Genomic DNA, 19,179 nt, shown 5'->3' with positions numbered 1-19,179 from the left:
CCGTCGGATTTATTGTATTATTTAACAAATCTAGTTTCCCGAGCGCGACGAACTTCCACCGACGGTTGCTTTCAAAACTTAACCTCGAAAATAGCGAATTTCAATATCCACCGTCCGGGCGCAATCTGATTCCCATGATTTTCTCGTCCCGTGGAAATCAGGGGCGGCTACTTACCCCGGCGGCCGCGATGCCGTGCGACGTCGAGTAGCCAGCCAGCGTCCGGTAATTTGCTTTTTCCCCTAGCTGGCCCGCTCCTCCGTCTCCGCCAGTTACTTTTCTTCTTGCCTGAGAATTTAATCGCGGAACCGCGACCGTCGCCTTTAATGCGATTCTTCGCCCCGGTTCGCTTCCTTCGCCTCGACCGTGTCTCCCTGGAAAAACGCGGACGCCATTCTCCATCAGCTCGTATTTTAACGCGACGCAAACCATATTCCAACCGGTTTCTCCGCTCGACCACGTCCGTAATTACCATCGAACAAAGTCACCATTTATTTCGAAAAAGACAATTTCGAGATTTCGAGGGATTCCAGAATCTCTACCCTTAGAAATTCTAAATGGAAACATCACGGATAAGTAACTCTCTCGAAGGGATTCGAAATCGAAACGGATAGATTTCTCTAGCTAATCGAGGGGTGGATCTGCCAGTCCCGAGAACCTGAATGTTTGCAAATAATTTCGGAGGGTCGAGGAATAGAGAACGGACGCAACAAAGTTCGCAAAACCGGGTCCAACGCTGGTAGACTTGGCAAGGGAATCGTTCCCGGAAGCTCCGGGGTACACATTTTTCTCCGAACTAACGAGCAGCCCGGTCGTGCCTGCTCCAGCGATTACTCAACTTCTTATTGTAATTAAAAACGATAAAAACGGTCCGCAAGTTCATTACAGCGAATTTATAATTGGAAGTAGTCCCGACGGAGATTACCAGGGGAACGCGATAGTGCGTTCCGCGGGAACTGTAACCGAGTTTGATCAATAACCGCCCGCTTCCGGAAGTCCGCGACAAATGGATTTTCGATATGACCGCGTCGGTTCTGAAGTATCTCGAAATTAATTCCACCCTTCAAATGAGCCACGAAATTCGAGCGTCGTTACTGTCGCGCGCGATGACGCACGGTTTCCACAGCGAAATAAAAATCTATCGACGATTTTATGCTAACTTGAGATAATTCAGAATCGATAAGGGAAATACGAACGTTTCGAAATTATCGTAGGTCTTTAAAAAATTACGTTATTCATGGTAGATCGAGTGTACAATTTTCTCGCGTCTGACCATAGCTGATTCTTTCTACTTGGAAAATGAATTTCGTTTCGACCCGCAAACAAAATTCCATTTGTAATTCTTTGCATTAAGTAGAATATTGTTTAGCTTCGAAACGTTATGTAACCTGCTGTCGACGAGCTTTCGAATTGGAAATATTCGGATTTTAAACGCGTATTTCGCGCGCCAAATTAAATGGGTGAATTGTTAGGTTAATAAAATCAATATTTTCTCGCGCGCAGCGCGGAAAACAGTAAATAATTGTATTTACCGGGGGCTAAATTGAAAAGTAAACTGATAAATATGGCAAATGTAAAATAATTGAGGTGAGGTTAAAATGTGTATGCGTTTGATTAATTCGAGTTGGAAAATATTCTGTTTAGTAATGTGAAAACCTCGTCGACAGCGATACATAATTTAATTTACTCTATGGCAAGGGGGAAAAGGTCTCCGATTTATTTTCATAATTTTATTTTAGATGAAATTTCGAAAAGGAAATTATGTTTCAAATACTCGCGGATTTAGCATTTCCACGGTCCTCTTAAATGTATCTTTTGGACCATTCCTTCGGCTACCTTTTCGAGCATGAAATTCTATAAAATTTATTTTTGGATTCCGCTACATTTTCTCGTAACAACAGATAAGGTTCCCGCAATAAAAACATTTCGGTCCCTTAGCTGCTATTCTAGTGGCTGTGCGCTTCCGGGAAGAAGAGTTAAAGGTTTCAGGAGGTTGCTGAAATTTATACAATCCCTTTAGAATACTTCTGAGCTTCGCATACAAAATTCTTCGACGTTTATCGCTTCTAATTATTTTTTTAGTGTTATGAACTTTGCAATGTCACACAGATTTAAAAAATATTTAAAAATCGAATAATAAAATCATATACATGATTTCACAATTGTTCAAAAAGGACAGAAATATACGTGTACAAACTGTTATAATTTTATGTTTGATCGACTCGATAGAAAATGACTGTTAAATATTGTTGAGACATTTAACGGTATAATTCAACCCACGAAATTCAAACGAATATCTGATTACCTGGTGATCCGCGATCTTCCGTTTTCGGATTGTGTTTCTTCCACCGCGAAATTCATATCACCGAAGCCGTGCGCCTCGTCGTAAATTTTGAACGACTCACGTTGCTCGAAATACCTCGAATGATACCCACGACTCGGATTTCTGATATCTCTATGCGACCCAGTAACCAAATACCATGGAAAGAACAAAATTCACGATTCCCAGGGTACGCGACTGACGTGTACAGTTACCAATTATGAAAAATTGCTATCTTGAATTTCCGAAACTTCGAAACTTCGAAACGTCAACAGCAATACGAGAAAACCAAATATGGTATCGTTTCGCGCCAAATAACCATAATGAAAAACGATCGGGAACAGTTATTATTTCCCGTACCTCTTTTATACTCCATTTTTCTTCCAAATATTTTATTAACGATATTCTAAAAAAGCATTTATTTTTAAAATAAATAATAATAGAAGACCATCGGTGAAAGAAGAGATAGCAGGAGTATCAACATTTTATTAATAAGATTTTCGAGTCCTAATTAGAATATGGTATCTTCAGATGATAACAATGTAATAAACAGAGGATCGATATGGTCGTAAACTCAGTTCTCCACCCCAGTATCGTTGCAAAGAAAGCGAAACAACGTCGAATCATTAGCCCGATCATCAATTCTCACTCCTGTTCCGCAGTGTCGTTAATTTTACGGTCCAACTTTGCCCGAACTATCCTGCGTCGTCCTTGAACAGAATTTCAAACAGCTTCCACGAGATAATTTGAAACAGCTGCAGAGAAAGTTATTGCCGATCGCGTCTGTTTTCCGCCGACCAACACTTTCCAACGCAGACGTTACACGAAACGCCATTTGCATTTACACCCTTAACCACAATAGGCAAATATACTAACCGATCCAGAGATTCTTTTATTAGGAAGAAAAAAACGACATTCAATTATTTAATTATTTACAAGTGATAATCATAATTATTCATGTCCCGATTAGGCACAAAATCTAATCAAACTTTCAGATGAAAATCTAGAACTTAAATATAAAGTTTCGATAAAATCCGTTGGGCCATTTAAACGCAATCGATGTTACTAACATGTATAGTTCGGTCCAGCAAGAGTAAGACTCGAAACCCAAAGTGCAATATATGCATATATAAAGAAACAAATATTATTTTGATAGTGAAAACGTGATCAGGGAGTCTTAGAATGTGTTTTCCCGTATAAAGAAGTTGTTAAAAATTTATTTTCGATTATATAGCTCGAAAAGACACACGAACTCGATCTTTCCAGGCGTTCTGACTGTTGGTTTTCTTTGTCTGTCAGGTGGAAACAACTCTGCCGGACAAAACTCGACCTGGACTACCGCGACGACGATGATCCTGGCGACGCTCGTGTTCCTGTTGTCGACCGCTACGACGGTGACCCTTTCGACGATCAGCGCGTCGGAGCTTGTCCCCGCCAACAGGTAGCTCGTAGGCATCTACGAGGACACCGCTGCCACTGTTTGACCCGATCACATCGTCCATGTAAAACCTAGTAGTCTAGGGCTTCCAGTTATGTATGTTACTATGTATGGAGTAGATAGTCGAATAATAATGATTTTTATTCGAGTGGGCCTGATTAAGCGGGAGGACGGCGAGGACGCCCAGAGGGTCGCGCTGATCTCGCGACGCACGGTTACTTTAAACACACGTTATAATTTTTTATTGAGAAATCGTCGAACGAGATGCACGTGCAATCGGCCGGATCGTTTCGTCGTCGAATTGTCCGATTTTCTGGGGCTACTAGGTGAACACTAACACGCGGGAAATTACACGGTTTCGCGCGTCGACTGCCACGCTGGATTCGCGTTCGAGTCGTGACACTGTCTTCTTGTAACGCACACACGGTCACGTGGATCGAGCCTGGCGTAAATCTAACATTCGAATAGATTGAAATCGTTTAAAATCCCTCCTCATCGGGCAATCGAAAATTTCACTCGGAAATAAAGAATACGAATTGGAAATTTATTATGCGATCGACGTGGCAGTCAACGCGTTAAGAAATTAAAAAAAAAACATCGAAGTGGGACACGTCGGGTGAGGGGAAGATCTCCCTGTTGGGGATCGAATTTTCATTATAATCTTTCTGTACGCAATATACAACCCCTATGAAACGCGAAATGCTTGAACGTTATATTTTCCTTTCACGATTCTTTTGTCGTCTCGTTTCGTAATTCGTTAGTGACCCCAGTGTTCACCGAGCGTCGAGGATAGATATACATACTACAGGGGTAATTAATAATAACTGATATGATTAACGTTAGCGCAGCGACGAGCGGCGTTCTGCTCAATATCCGCTCCTTTTAAGATGTCTAACGAGGAACGCGACACACCATAGGTACCGATTTGTAATCTGTACAAATTGTAATAAATTACCATACGAAGTATGTTCGATCACGATTCTTCCACTTTCATTACCCCTCTTTATTCCTGCCGAGGTAAGTAATTCTTCCTGCTGTTATTCTTGAAATTTTCTTGTTCCCTTTGATAAAAGAAAGACACGAGGAAAGAAACTTTCCTAGTAAAACGACGAGAGAAAGTTAAGTCAGAACCGCGAATCGAAAACAAAAGTTTCGAACGTGTACTTCGTGGTACCCTATTTCGAACGTCGAGTATGAAAATTATGCGAGCTAAACCACTGCCCAGGGGGCGATAAAACGAGCTACAGAAATGCAGTTGATAAATACGACGAATCGTCGCAAATTTAATAACTCGATTTAGCGGGGTTTTCAGGTATAATGCATGCCCTCCCTGGAAATATTTCGACGTCATGATCCACGTAGTAGGAGTGCACTTGAGCGTTGTACGAGTGGCCGTGCCAATTTTCAGAGAACGTTCCTTATTGGATCAATCTCGAGACGGGGTCAAAGAGAGTGACGTTTCGGATTACTGTTACCTGGAAGGAAGTTGGTGCGGGTCACGATGCCACGGGGAAGAATCGTTTAACGTCGGGTTAATTGGAGGGGCCGACTTAATACGGATACGAAAACGGAGTTCGAGGTCTGGCATTCGAATTAATCCGTTAGGGGAAAAAGTGTATCGAGGTCGTTCCCGAGAGTTTCGAGCGTTCACGAAAATTCTTCGAGCGAGTTTTAAATTCGAAATGGAATAATTATACTTTCGCCCTCGGTTCTTGCAGTGATCTTTGATTTGCATCTTGGAGGGCGAACTTTAAATTGAAAGAAATTTGACGCAACTATGTCTCACTATTACTCTTTTGTTCTACTTGTATCAGTATCAATACATATCAATGAAAATATACTCAGAAATTCAATTCGATGGAAAGAAATAGTACTACATATATCACAGGGGATATTTACGAATGTCGATGCAAGTAGAAAGATTAGATATTGGTCAGACGCCTGGAGATTTAGTAATGTGTCTGACTATTATTCGTCTTTTTCACTTGTCTCAGTGTTTGTACACATTACTGGAGTAGCTAAGTAGAAGATAGTTTAATTTGATGAATATATATAATATCACATCGCTAGGGATATTGATAAATCTCGATGCAAGTAGAACTGCCAGATATTGGTCAGACGTCCTATCCTTGTAACTTCAAACTCAAGTATCTCGAAAACAAAGCCTCGTACGACAACATTGCATCACACATTTTCTATTCGATTTTGCATAAGAAATCACTCTAAATCAGAATCTACAACCTATCTGTACCCAGACTATATAAATAAAAGTTCCAATATTTCCGCCAATTTTTGAATTACTCTGTCGCAAAAAGAGAATCGTCCATTGTGTTTGATGACCATTGTCCACCGCAGAAACCCCCAGAAAATTTTAAATTATATCCAGACGTCCGAAAATTCGTTTACGAGACATTCGGTGAGTTTCGTCGGACCGGGGATTACGAGGAGCGTAATAAAATTATTTAAAGCGCCGGTTTCTCGTCAAGTGGACGCCGATCACCTGTCCGCCATCGAGTTAGTCGGGCAGAGAAATCGCCGTTCCAGTTTTTATGCCTCGATACTCAACTTCGAACAGCACACCGTCGAATTAGGTCGCTCGTATCCCAATTTCTTCACGAACGGTGACGCTGGCCGGAAAGTGGGGAGGCGTGAGAGGGGTTGGTCGGGAAAGAAAATGAAAAGGTAACGGCCAGCACCGCGGAATTGACGTTAATCAAGAGCGTACGGGGAGCGTCGTATAAGGGAACAGCCCAGCCATTCGGTCCATCTGGCTTGTCGACGAAATTAAAACCCCTGCTTCTATCTCGCTCTCTCTCACCCTGTCGGTATTTCCGGTTCCGGCACGTGTTTGCCGTGGCCAGCACGTGGCCGAGCCACCTCGAGACGTCGTGACGTGCGCGGACGCCTAAAGCTTGATTTAGACCGGCCGTTCGCTTCGAGTCACGTTGCTTTCCAGCCCGTTATACGTGTACAATGCTAATTCGAGCCACCCCCCCGATAACCCCTACTGAATTTTAATGCGGATATTTATCGACCGACTCGCTACTGTATTAGACGGACCCATTAAATCGCAGAGGGAGAGGCTTCTCTTGATTACGCGATAGCGCGAAATAATTGCGGCCGTTCGAACGTGTTTGGCTGACCGTTGGCCGAATGAAAGGTCCCGATGGCTTCGGGCGCGTGCTCAATCCAGCTGTGGCCACTGCGTCCCCCCCAAAACACCCCCGAAAAATCACTCGATTGAGGTGTTAGATCATTTGATCAATGGAAAAACGATACTCGAGATACCAAGAGATTTAAAAGGGGTGAAAACAGTTTATGAGCACCCAATAACCCTGACTTCAGACCGCCAAAAAAATGTTTTAAAATAGTTAATTATGGTTAATTGCATAGATTCAAGTGGAGAGACACAAGCAGTACGAGAATTAATTACGCAGATTAATGGAGGAAACGAAATAGTTGTGTGGTTGCACGTCGTCGTCCCGTCGGGGAATTAAATTTTCAGTTACGATCTCGATCTATACCTGGTCGATGGCGCAAGTTGGATCATGTATCTGGGCAGCGATCTGCGGCGGTAGGGTCGTCGTTCCAGCGTCAGAACTCGATTCACTGGGCTCTAAGAATAATTGATAGCCTTAGTTCGGAATAAACTTCCCACGGATAAGGTGTCCAAGAGCGAGGCTCGCGATAAGTCTTGCTTCGAGGCATTCGGGCCTGTCCTTAATACCCTCTGAGAGATATTAATTCGCCAATTATCGAGGTCCCATAGCGGAGAGTAATAAACTCCCTGTCCAGATTATCGACGCAGATTAAACGCGGAGGAAAGGCGCGAGAGTTTCCCGGACGCTGTAATCCATCCAAAATCCTTTCTTTGTATTATTTCGAAATTCCAAGTTCCTTCCCACGACCCAGACAAATATCAGGTTTTATGAAATTCATAAAATCTTATCAAAAATCATTTTTCTCAATAATTTTAGTCTCTTGAAATGTCTAGAATGGACAAATATAAAAACGAAGATGGATAACAATCGTTATTATTATCTTGAGTTCTGTGGTAGAATTCACCTAGTCTCCGATGAAGGTTGAATAGGGGAGTTGTTAGGCGATTTTCGAGCCGCAGATTTCGACCAATTAACGAGGTCGTAACGAGGCCGCGACGAGAGGATCGAACCGATCGTCAACGGGGTCGAATTCGCGGCTGGCGCACGCGCCCAGAGTTTTAAATGAAATTAAAATCGAAACACGGAAGAGGCAAGTTCGACGACTACAAATTCGTTAAGGTCTTAATTGACATCGAGTAGCTTTGTCACCGTGTAACCGGGAATGAGTAAAATAATTGGAAGGCTGGCCGCTGTATTCAACGGGGTTCGAGAACCGACCAGCTGTAACGACGTCAGCGAAGAAAAACAAAAGCCGGGGGAACAACGGGCGGGAAAATAAATCGTAGATCGACAACAAGAAACAGAACCGTGTAGAAGAGAAAATAAGGGCCGCGAAGGGGTATTTTTCTTTAAGCTCCCGTGACACGGATCGAGAAATTTCAATGAAAATTAGGGGAGGAGAGGACAAGGTAGGAGACCTTTGATTTGTTTTCAACGATTCGTCCGATCTGTGCTACGAATCGAGTGGCTCTCGAATCTCGCGTCTCGTTAGAGATCCCCCAACTAAGAACTTCTTCGCCGCTGGTTTCCGGATAAAATGATATCGCAGAGAATATTTTTTAAAATCCGTGCAGGATAGCGGAACGTGAAAGCCGAATATCCAAAATTCGATATTTTTTGCGCAAAAAATGGAAAATATGGAACAAAGGGCTTTCCGAGCGGAACTTTATTACCGTGGAAATGGATGTTCCAAGTTTGCGATTAAAAAACTGTGTACACAGAATGTGATTACATTCGCGCAACAAACGGCAAGGGATCATTTTTTTCGTATGGCGAAACTCCAAAATGGGATGTAAAAAATTTGTTACGCGTACCTTTGTTTTTGTGGGAATTGGTTTCGCATTGAATTTCCGTTTTCTTGTCGATGTTTACGGCCACGGAAAAGTGGAAACGGGAAAATTGCGAGTCGAAGATTTTCGGACGGAAAAAAGGGAACAGCTTCGCGGAACCGGCGTCGAATGGCGTCGACGAAGTGGTGAAAATTTTTCATCGGTGCCCGTTCAACTTCTCGGGTCGGAAAAACTTGGGACGCGGGAGAAAAAAACGCGAACAAGGGAAGGGAAACTTGTGGCGGCGAAGGAAAGAAGTTCCCTAGAGTTACCGACTGATAACTCGCGGCCTCCATAAACCGGAGGGAGTTACGACAAATATTTGTCTTCTCGCTTTTTTCCGCGGACCGTTTCTGCTCGCTTCGCTCCGATACTTCCAGCTAGCTCCGTTTTACTTAAGCTTCCGTGGACTCTGGCCGTCGCCTCCCCCAAGAAAACAGACCACCCTCCGTTCGGAAAAACTGTCCCGTTTCGAGTAACTTCTACTAGAAAGGGAATCTATTAACCACGAAGCCTTCAGATTTTTTGCACGTTGGATTCGATTTACGTGGGTAAAACTCAAACCTCTGGAGCCTCGATTTTAGGCACAGTTTTCATTTTGGAAACTGTTTTGGAAAATTTCATTGCAAGGTGTTTTTTTTAACACAGATTCTGGAATATTTTCTACCGAAGAGACAAACTGCGATATTACGACGAAATTGCCTCTTAAAGTGGACAGATATTACCCGTGTATCAGTGAATTATTCGACGAGTAGATCCCTGTAAGAAGGTGCATAAATATTGGAAAACGGTACTTTACAGGGGAGCCATATTTGTGAAGAGAAGCTGGCTCGCGAGCCCGGAACATACTAAATTCAGATCACTGTTATTTCTACTTACAGTTGGAAACGGTGTAAACGGTTACACGCAGATTTACCGTCAACTTTTTAACTACCTTCTAACGAATAAAGGAGGGCGGTTTTAAAAAACATTTTTTAACATGGCAAATTGTTACGTTTAACACTGTTTCTGTGAAATGGTATCTGAACCAATTGTTTATCTTGTCAAAAGTATTATTGAATACTTAGCGTTAGTCGATAATGGGGGGATGGTCGTGTAACAAAGATGGAACGTCCATCGTACAATTGTGCTTGTTACGCGAACGAGAAGTAAAGAGAAAATGGCACCAAAAGTGTCAATACTTGCACCACGGTTCATCCATCAAACTAACTGTCGCTTGTCTACACCGTGATCCAGATTTTCAACTCGGAGGGGATGAAATTTATCCGGAAAACGAAGACGCCGCGACACCGGCTTCCGCCTTAACACCCTCGCGCGATGACTCGGGTCATTAATTTGGAAACGATAAGACGCGTCCCTAAACGCTACCAACTTATACTTGGGCATGAAAATTCGATAAGCACGTCCAACGTTAGGTGATTAATTATACGGGTCTCAACGTTCCCCGCGTCGATTTCTGTCACGAAACTCTTCAGACTTTTGTCTCGAAATGGCACTCCTCATTCTACATAATATAGACTAGAAGTTAACCCCCGTATAAAACTGTTGAGCTTCTAAAAAGTGAGAAGCAAAAGACTCGAGGAATAATGTAAGCATTATTTCGTGGACGATCGAAATTTCTGCGAGTTTAAAAATTTAATTCCCGAAATTGAAAAAGATAAGATCGTGGCTATTTTCTGAAATCCTTTTCGGTGTCCCGTTCTACGTAAGAAAAAAAGGGAAAAAAATAATAAAACTCGACCGTGTCAGACACAGAAGCTCCCGCGCGAAAGAATTTATTCGCTGTACGGAACGCTGTCTGAAATAAGTCTGAGAGATTACATCAAACACAGCGTGAAAAACGTCCACGGGGAAGACGGTAAACATTTTTACGAACGATAAATCAGATTTCTTTCTCGCGACGAGCTAAAACGGAGTTCGGTGAATAAACGAGATTGAACCCGCCAGCCATGTTTGACGGCGCACTTACGCTTTTTTGCCCGTCGAACTTCTGCCGCCACGGAGACAAAGGAGAACGAATAAACCTGTTTTTGTTTTTGTTTCGTTATTTCTGACGGCCGCAATACAGTTTCGCGCGGCGAACCGATTTTGATCGCCGTCAAACCGTGACTTGAAATTGATGGAACAGAGACATCTGATTTCCATTGTCCGCTGGACTGCTATCGACCAGAGTATTTTTTCGAGTGTTCGCCAGCAAGTCGGCCGACCGTTTCGCCCGGATTATGTTGAAAATTTGCTTCTCTTATTCGACCACGATTTTACATTTACGCTGGGATAACTCCCGTTGGGAAACCCTTTTTGGTTCGGCAAATAATTCAGAGATTAATTACACAAAGAATACCTCAATCCGCGATTTTCCAAGTGCTATTTCAATCCCCCGATGCGTGGATCGATACCTAATAACTGCATGATACCGGATAAATTGATGTCGTTTTTAATATAAAGTAAATAATTGATAAAACAGTTTAGGGGTTGATATCGAGCCTCGAAAGTTTATAAGTCGAGGTGCGAAAAATCGCATTGTTGGCTCGGTACAAATTTAATTTGCATTATAACTAGCTATACGAGAGACGTTCTGGTCATCAATCACCCTCGTCGAGAGATAAACTACCCTTAATCGTTCAAACGCATATTTAAGTGACTCGAAATCTGCGAGAAGAATCTTAAACTTTCCGAGGAACCTTGCAATCAAATATAAATTATTTTACGATGTCAGATTAGTGGCTCTACGAACTCCCTGAGCTACATTGACCGGAGGGGGGGTTACGTAGCAAACGGATAAAAATATTTTCAGAATAGTTTTGGACGATTAAGTTCGCAAATTGGGTTTAAATTATCGACTTCAGTTCGATTCCTGTTCGAACAGAAAAATTCGAAAGTCATCAGGGACCGAAGCAATCGAACGTTCGTCGTCTATTTCGAGCATGGTTGATTCGGTTATACGCCCCCGCCGATTACGACGTCCTTTCAGCGGACTTCCTTTTGGAAAAATTAGTTCCACGGAAATTTGAGGTGGCCGTGCGACGTCGACGTCCGCGGCGCCAATTAATTACTCCTGCTCTGTCGCGATGTTTAATTAAAAGTGCAAACGACCGGCACCGTCCGAGGGCCCGCTCGAGTTCGCCGCACACTATCCGCGCCGCGGATTGCATTTTCGCCAGGCATTTTTTCGTGAAACGACGGGGACCACTCTTCTCCCGCGTAATTAATTAATGGATTTCGAATCCCCACCAGCCGAACCGACGCGGAAGACAGAAACTTTTGTCTAATTGGAACAATTTCGAGTTCCCTTTTTTCCCCCCGTGTTCTCTCTTTTTTTTTTTCAATCTGTTTCAATTCGCGGACGATCCGCGTCAAGGACAGACCCGGTCCCGATCCGCGCGAAAATTATCGAGAAACCGATCGATCGATCCGACCGGGGAAGAACCACAAGCACAAAAAGAGACGGGGAACCCCGGATAAATCGAGAACAGAGAAAACGGGCGTTAACGAGCCTCTTTTTCCGCTGCTATTTTTTCACCGGCTTATCGTTCGATCGAGAATCGCGGCCGTTTGCATTTTTACCGCCTCGTTGATGCTGCCGACGTCCCGAAGCTTTCGAGCCCATGGCCATCGCGAAGGATCCCACGCTTTACGATTCTAATTTTTATTATCGCCCTGTAACGCGAGAGTCCACTGCCAGCCACGAAAGTGTTACGTTAGGTTCTCGAATGGAACATTCAACGCTTAAAAAACTGGGAGGAAAAATAACGGTTCGAAAAATTTGGACGGAGCGGATCATCGACAGAAATTATTGTTCGAGTTAAAGATAGTAATCGTAAAATATTAAGACCCCATAAAATAATCGCAATATTCATTGAAATAGGGCACTCGAAGGCTGCTCCAATCTTCGTTGTGCAGTCGTTCGCGGAATCTTCCCCGTCGGCTATCACGATTTAATCTCTGCCCGTAAAAATTGCAAAAAGATGGAGACGCCCGTGAAAAATCGAATTCTTCCGCCGCGATTTCGCCGAGTCACCAACTATTTCCGAAATAGACCTGCATGAATCATAAACGATAGAGATTGCTCCATGTTCCGTTTGATTCGGATTTATAGGGGAAAATGGACAGGGATTTGGCAGGTAATTGATTTCCTCGTATCGTCGATCTCTTAAAGAAACGAATCTTGTTTCGTGCAGTCTTGTATATTTCATATATTTTATTTCTGTGAACTCTTAATCTCTTAACATCTTAAAACTCGGAATGTTCGCGCATAAAATGTTCAGTATATCCATTTCCTAAGTCCAAATGGTATTTTTCTTTTTAAAGATGAAATTATAAATAAATCAGTGACACCGCTGGAACGAGCTTCAGAGATCGACGCCACGGGATTAATTTTTTCTCGAGGAACCATCCCACGACGGTAATTAAACAGAATCGTCCAATTAGAGTCGGTACCGCTTAACAATCCCCTTATTCGGGGAAAGTAAAAATCAGGAATAAACGTTCCGGTGACATCGCCGTTCAAAACAACCGCCGTGTTCAATTGTTAATTAGCAAACGTCTATGTTAATTAGCGAGTTGTTCCAGTGTTAATTAGCAAAATTACTTTTCGACCGAGTCGCGGAGTTTCTGGCTGCCGTTTCGGAACAGTCGGTGCCGTCGCGGTCGGGGTAAAAAACAGTCGTTTGCGACTTTTACAAGCGAGCGAACGCCGTAAACCGCGGCTTCAATTATACCGCCATTTTCCGAGTCGGCGCGCAGAAACTCCGGTTTCAACCAAAAAAAAAAACTTTGTTGTTCGATGGACCGACTCTACCCCCAACGGAAGTTTGGAAGCACCGCAAGAAATGCACCTGATACGAATACATACGAGTTTAGATTAATTGAATTTGTATCTTATCGTCGCCAAGTATTTCATCGTACGATACTTGTTTTAATTTTTATTTAACAAATAAGCATTTTTATCTAGATAAGAACAGGAATTTCTAATCGTCGAAGCTTGTTGCAAGCTCTCTGCTCAGACTGTGCGCTTTCTGTCTTTCAGAACGCAACAAGTGGAGCGAAGAGGCAAGAGTCAGACAGTGGGGGCGGTGAAACTGTGTGGTGTAGATAGTTTCTCCAGTGGCCTTGAGCGGTCAATATTGTCTGCCCCGACTGCAGAGTTGCTAACAATAACTCGAAGCTATCAAAAATCAAATCTCGTACGTTACGAACGTGTGTGGTCTATTTCAATGGATTGGAAATACAAAATTAACACGAATACGAGCTCTGTTTCACCTTGTTCCTAAGACAGAGTCATTTATATACTGCTTAAAATGCCCCAATGCAAGTCTGCAGTCCTATCACGAATTTCTGATGTGTCAAACTATCAATATGCAATTGTAACCAATTAATTTTCTCAGCTGCTCGATAAAGAGTCCTGGTACGATCGACGCGTTAAATTCCACGGATTTATGATGGATCGGTAGTCTTTTGTTACGTGCTCGCTACGCAATCGCGGATAACGTAATCCCCGAGCGGAAATGGCGGCGGTTGGCCGTGAATAATAGATTAGAAGTCGTTCGCGTGCCGTCCGCGGAACGATAATCGCGAATAATGCGTTAACCATCCATCGGTACAATTAGTGTAATTATATTCGAACGCCGGGCGAAGTTCGATGGCCGTCGAGTAATTTTCAGACTGCGGACGGACGATATTCGAGCGACGTCGCGTATCGGGGATCCGTATCGTCGAAACCCCGCGGGGACTCGCCGAGTACGTCAATGGTAAATTTCGGCGAACGCAGTCGTGGAATTGCATCCTACCGAAGCCCAGGCATTCGGATATTAATGCGACTCTGATTCACGCGCAGCTGCATCGCCGTACGGACGCGCGTTTAGCGACCGCAGCTCCAATCGCGACTGATTGCCCCGCGCTTGATAAGTGTACTCGGACGGATTGCCGGCCCCTACGTTGAATTCCTCAAAGCAACCGGGGGGAAAAAGGCCCGTGACATTAATGGATCGTTTGCCTGGGACGGACGGAGGATTTCGACATGAATATTTGATCCTTCGGCCAGTTCGACCAGTCACGGTGTATGAATTTTACAGCCCTACCATCAGGAGTTCGGCTAATTCGATCCGCCTTTGAAACTTAGTCTCTAACAGTCGAAGTAGGATGGCTCGAAAATTGCTGAAAAATGTCTGCTCTCTGCCCCTTGGGACAAATTCTATTGAAAAAAATCTACGTACAATAAACCAATTAATAGCCCTTTTTTGGCCCTGACCGTAGACCTGGCTCTCAACGATGCGTTACTATATCCGCAGTCGAAGCAGTTTCGACTCTAACACCTTCGAGCCACCTGCCCGAGGCTTTCAATTACTCAGACACGAAAGCTCATTAATCAAAGTAGTCGCGTTCTCATAAACATGAATAACATCCTGGTGGACCTGGCCGTTTCCCATCGGTATGTTACCCCAGTGTCCATAGCTAAGGCTCAGAATTAGACTTACGTCACGCTCGGACACCCAGTCCTGGTGCTTTCAATTACCCAGAGGCCAGGACTCGTACATCAAAATGTACCCATCTTCATAAACAACATTATCCCAGCACTAACAGTCTTCCAGCGATACCTTATATCAACAGTCAAAGCTCCGAATTTAACCCACGTTGCTTTCAGACATCCATCCGATGCTCTCAATTACTCAAACACTCCGCAACGTCGATCAAAGCAGACCCATCCCCGTACGTCAAAATAAAACAGAGAACATCGGATTACCTTTGCCCTGCTCCACGTGCATAGTCGAGAATTAAAATTTAGACTCATCTTCCACGCTCGTAGTACCCGATTATCATAGTTGAACGTTAAAAATTATTTCCAACTACCTGTCCAACGCGTTCAACAGCACGGAGACCCTCGTTAGCCGTAGGGAACCCATCCTCGCAAGCAAGGGAATCACCCTACCGGACATAACACTCTGCCAGGCGATACTGCAGCGTATCCATAGTTAAGTTTCAACATTTAGCTCACGTACCCTTCACACCAGACCACTATTCATAGAATAGTTGCGAAGCTCCATCCGCACGGAGCCCGGGCTCCGTGGTACCGGAGAACCTTAGCCAAGCTCGTTCATTGCGATCGAGCCTTGGAGACACTTAATGCCGACCGCCAAACAAGACGACGATCTTACTCAAGCTAACGGCCGTCGCAATAACCGTTATCATTATCATTCCGCGCGAGACTGGGACGGACTATCTGAACGGCGAGCGTCGCTGCGGACGGCCAGTTACGACGACACCCTGCAGCCCCGGACCCTGGTATCGGCAATTAAAATTCATGTCGGCGTCGTTAACCCTTCGTCCGACGACGCACGTACCCGGAACGTAGGACGGACGTGACGCGTACAGCTCGCTTCATAATCGACGCCGTCTCCTTTCGAGACCTTCTGCTCGGGGAATTAGGGCAGTCGGTGAAAGAAATTGGGATTTCCTCTTTGGGATTTGGAGAAGTTACAGGAAGGATTCTTAAACTGAACGTCGCTTTAAAGTTGGCACGTTCATCGCTATTATTAAATTATTCAATAATTTAACGTGGTTGAATAGCATATTTAGAATCTCGTTTGAAGCTCAGTTTAAGGATCATTATTGTACTGTGGTGGGGAGGGGACATTGAAGATATGTAGAAATAGATTGTTAGTCGAATACTTGCGAAAGAGGTACAGATCGAGCGTCTCCCTCTGGTGACCAGTGCGAGAACTGTCGCTATGTTACTTCTACCGTACTCACGATTTCAGTAAACCGACACGTTAAACATTGAAAGTAAATTACATTTACAGAAATTCTCGAATCAGAGTTTAAAGAACGAACCGCCAGTGTTTCCGGATTCTGTTTCTCCATGCTTCATCCACGATTGCATACTTGAGCGTGCAGCGACTCGAAGCTGTCGCGCGCATACGGCGGCGGTGCAGTACGCGGCAAACTGCGTTGGATTTATCGCGGGCGGATGATATGCTCGATCGACGTTTCATTAACCCTTTACCGCCGCGATTATAATCGCGATCCACGGCAAGCGGCGCTCAAAAGGCCTGCGGACGGAGCTTTGAAAAAAATTCCTCCCGTCTCTTCCGTCTTTCTCATCGATCGAGCAACGGCGTCCGACGAAAAAACGAGATAAAAACACGGACGGATGAAAATTAATCCCGTCCAGCGGCCGGAAAGTAATAGCTAAACGCCTTGAAATTAGCGGGGGTAAATGTTTGTTCGGGGGGGGGGGGCCGGATCGTCGCGTTAAAATGGCCGAGGGAAACGAGGCGAGCAACCGTGTTTGCGGGACGCTCGAGCGCCCCGACGATGAGTCGTCCTGTACAGGACACTCCCCCGGATTGTGTGCGGACGCATACGGAAACAAGGACGCGCATTGTACGGTCGCGCGGACGTATTATCCGACGCGCGTAAGCGAGCACATACGTTAATTGGCTATGGCGCAACAGTAATGCGCCGATTGATACGTAAATGGAGTGGGCAATTATGCGACGGAGTAAACAACAATCCCGGGGACGGTGTTCTCGGCGGCCAGCGAACCGGCAGATGCGCCGTGTAAATCTGCATCCGACGTCCCTTTCTCGCGACCCGACGAAAACCACGCTGATCGTCTGAAATCCCCGGCTGATTGCAATTACGATCGTCCGGTCGCCTGATTGGCAAGAAGTTAGGCAAACCCGGCATTTCCTGCCGGCCAATCTGGTTTCGGTGTCGGTTCGAACCGTCGGCCAGCCTCGATCGTTCATCGTTTTGGCCAGATTTAAAGGATCACACCTTCGAAAAATCATTGTCTTTTGTATTCAAGAATGCACTCGAAATATTAGACGCTTGTATCTCGAAACGTAATGCTATCACCTGGCCGTGTCCTTTAAAATGTAGTTAAGCGAATTGACGTAGCATTAGCTTTGAAACAATTTATGGGGGTTGCTAAATTTCGCAATTTTCATCGAGGAACGACCCCTTAAGTGGCGTAGATGTTTCTATTTAGCAGGAAAGTGTTAGATGACGCGAGTATGGGTAGGACTATGACGATAATAATGGGGTTTCCAATAAGAGCACAGGCGTTCCGATATAGTTAACGGGTGTGTCCAAGTATCAGACGCAGAGAAAAAAATCTTTACGTGACCTGGATAAACGGTTGGTCAGAGCAGTCCATCGAGGAGACGATCCAAATCCTAATCCTCTCTTTCTCCTCACGTACGGAGCAGGGTCAAATAAAGCGTGACGAGCGAATATCTTCGACAAGATTGATGATGTCGAAAAATTTGATAAAGTTGGGATGAAGCGACAGAGGGTCCGGGTCTCTTTGACCAAAATACACTTTGTACACGAAGATACCGTGGGAATTGGATGAAGAATGTCTTCTCGGATGGAGTCGTTTTCCAGTGACTTATAACATCGATACTTCCTTATTTTGTATTTTAAAATTAGTACCGATCAAATAGAATTGAAATAGTATTCGAAGAAACGGTACAGGTTACTTTGTTCATACGACTGGAAATTTTCATTTATCTAAATTTAAATTTCATTCCATATCTCATTACATTGGTCGAAAAGTTTTAAACAATAATTTATACTCTTCACGATTAATCTTTGTTCCCATTTGTTTACGTGTACAGAGATAGGAAATATCAGAGGATAACATTATTTGGCTCTGGTTTCAAAAATGTAAGGCATGATTTATTTAATTCAAGAACAGTAGATTAATGTATGCGTTTGTTAAATAGAAGGGACTTCGTTTTTAATTTGTTACGTGCGGCCCCCGTGACACTAAAACTAATTATTTGGATTTTTATGTCTTCGTTAAGCAGTCACAAATTATAAAGCCGTAACTTTCGTAAAATAATGGAGCTGAAAATTCTACATTTACATACGTTTAAGTTCGTTTAATGTCCTTTACATTTATCTTATTGCCTGTAGCGGACCTCTGGGACATCTCTTGGAACGTTCCAGCAATAGTCTGCTAAAATAGCAGATCAGGCTGTCAGATATAAATTGTAACAGTCGACAAAAATGCCTTTTTTCGGGTATCGTGAAATTTCCATTTTTAGTCTGTGCATCGGACAAACTAGAGTCAATACTTTAATGTAATTCTCGTAACAAAGATTGGAATCAATGCATATTTGGACTTGACCAGTGTTAACAGCGTTTATCTGCTATTTCGTATTTTTCTTCGGAAATGAAATGTAATTTTACGGACGGTTTAAACGGAATGTTACACACGCGATTCTTGATTTCTCGGAATGTACAAACACCGACCGATTAATTTCTCGCAGTTTCCAAGAACACCCGGGCTCTCATTGTTTATTCATTCCAGAATTTTATTATCATTAGCGAGAAACGGCGAAGAAAAAAGGCGCCGAAAAACCCATTAATCTCACTCTCGTAAATATAACGATTCATCTTCCCGGCGGAGTAAAAACAACAGGAGG

General features: G+C 43.8%; 1 protein-coding gene across 1 annotated transcript in view; it reads left to right on the top strand.

The window, feature by feature from the left end:
* Positions 1-3,763, top strand: part of LOC122405113 — a 142,042-nt gene extending 138,279 nt beyond the window's left edge. Inside the window, exon 6 of the mRNA XM_043409626.1 lies at positions 3,618-3,763. Coding sequence (XP_043265561.1) covers positions 3,618-3,763 — 146 coding nt within the window. The remainder of the gene's footprint in view (positions 1-3,617) is intronic.
* The last annotated feature ends 15,416 nt before the right edge of the window (positions 3,764-19,179 follow it).

The sequence above is a fragment of the Colletes gigas genome, unplaced genomic scaffold (genome assembly GCF_013123115.1).
Source record: "Colletes gigas isolate AHSC1104 unplaced genomic scaffold, ASM1312311v1 Colletes_gigas_Sc00004, whole genome shotgun sequence".
In the NCBI taxonomy this organism is placed as follows: Eukaryota; Metazoa; Arthropoda; class Insecta; order Hymenoptera; family Colletidae; genus Colletes; species Colletes gigas.
This window is presented reverse-complemented; position numbering and strand designations above follow the sequence as displayed.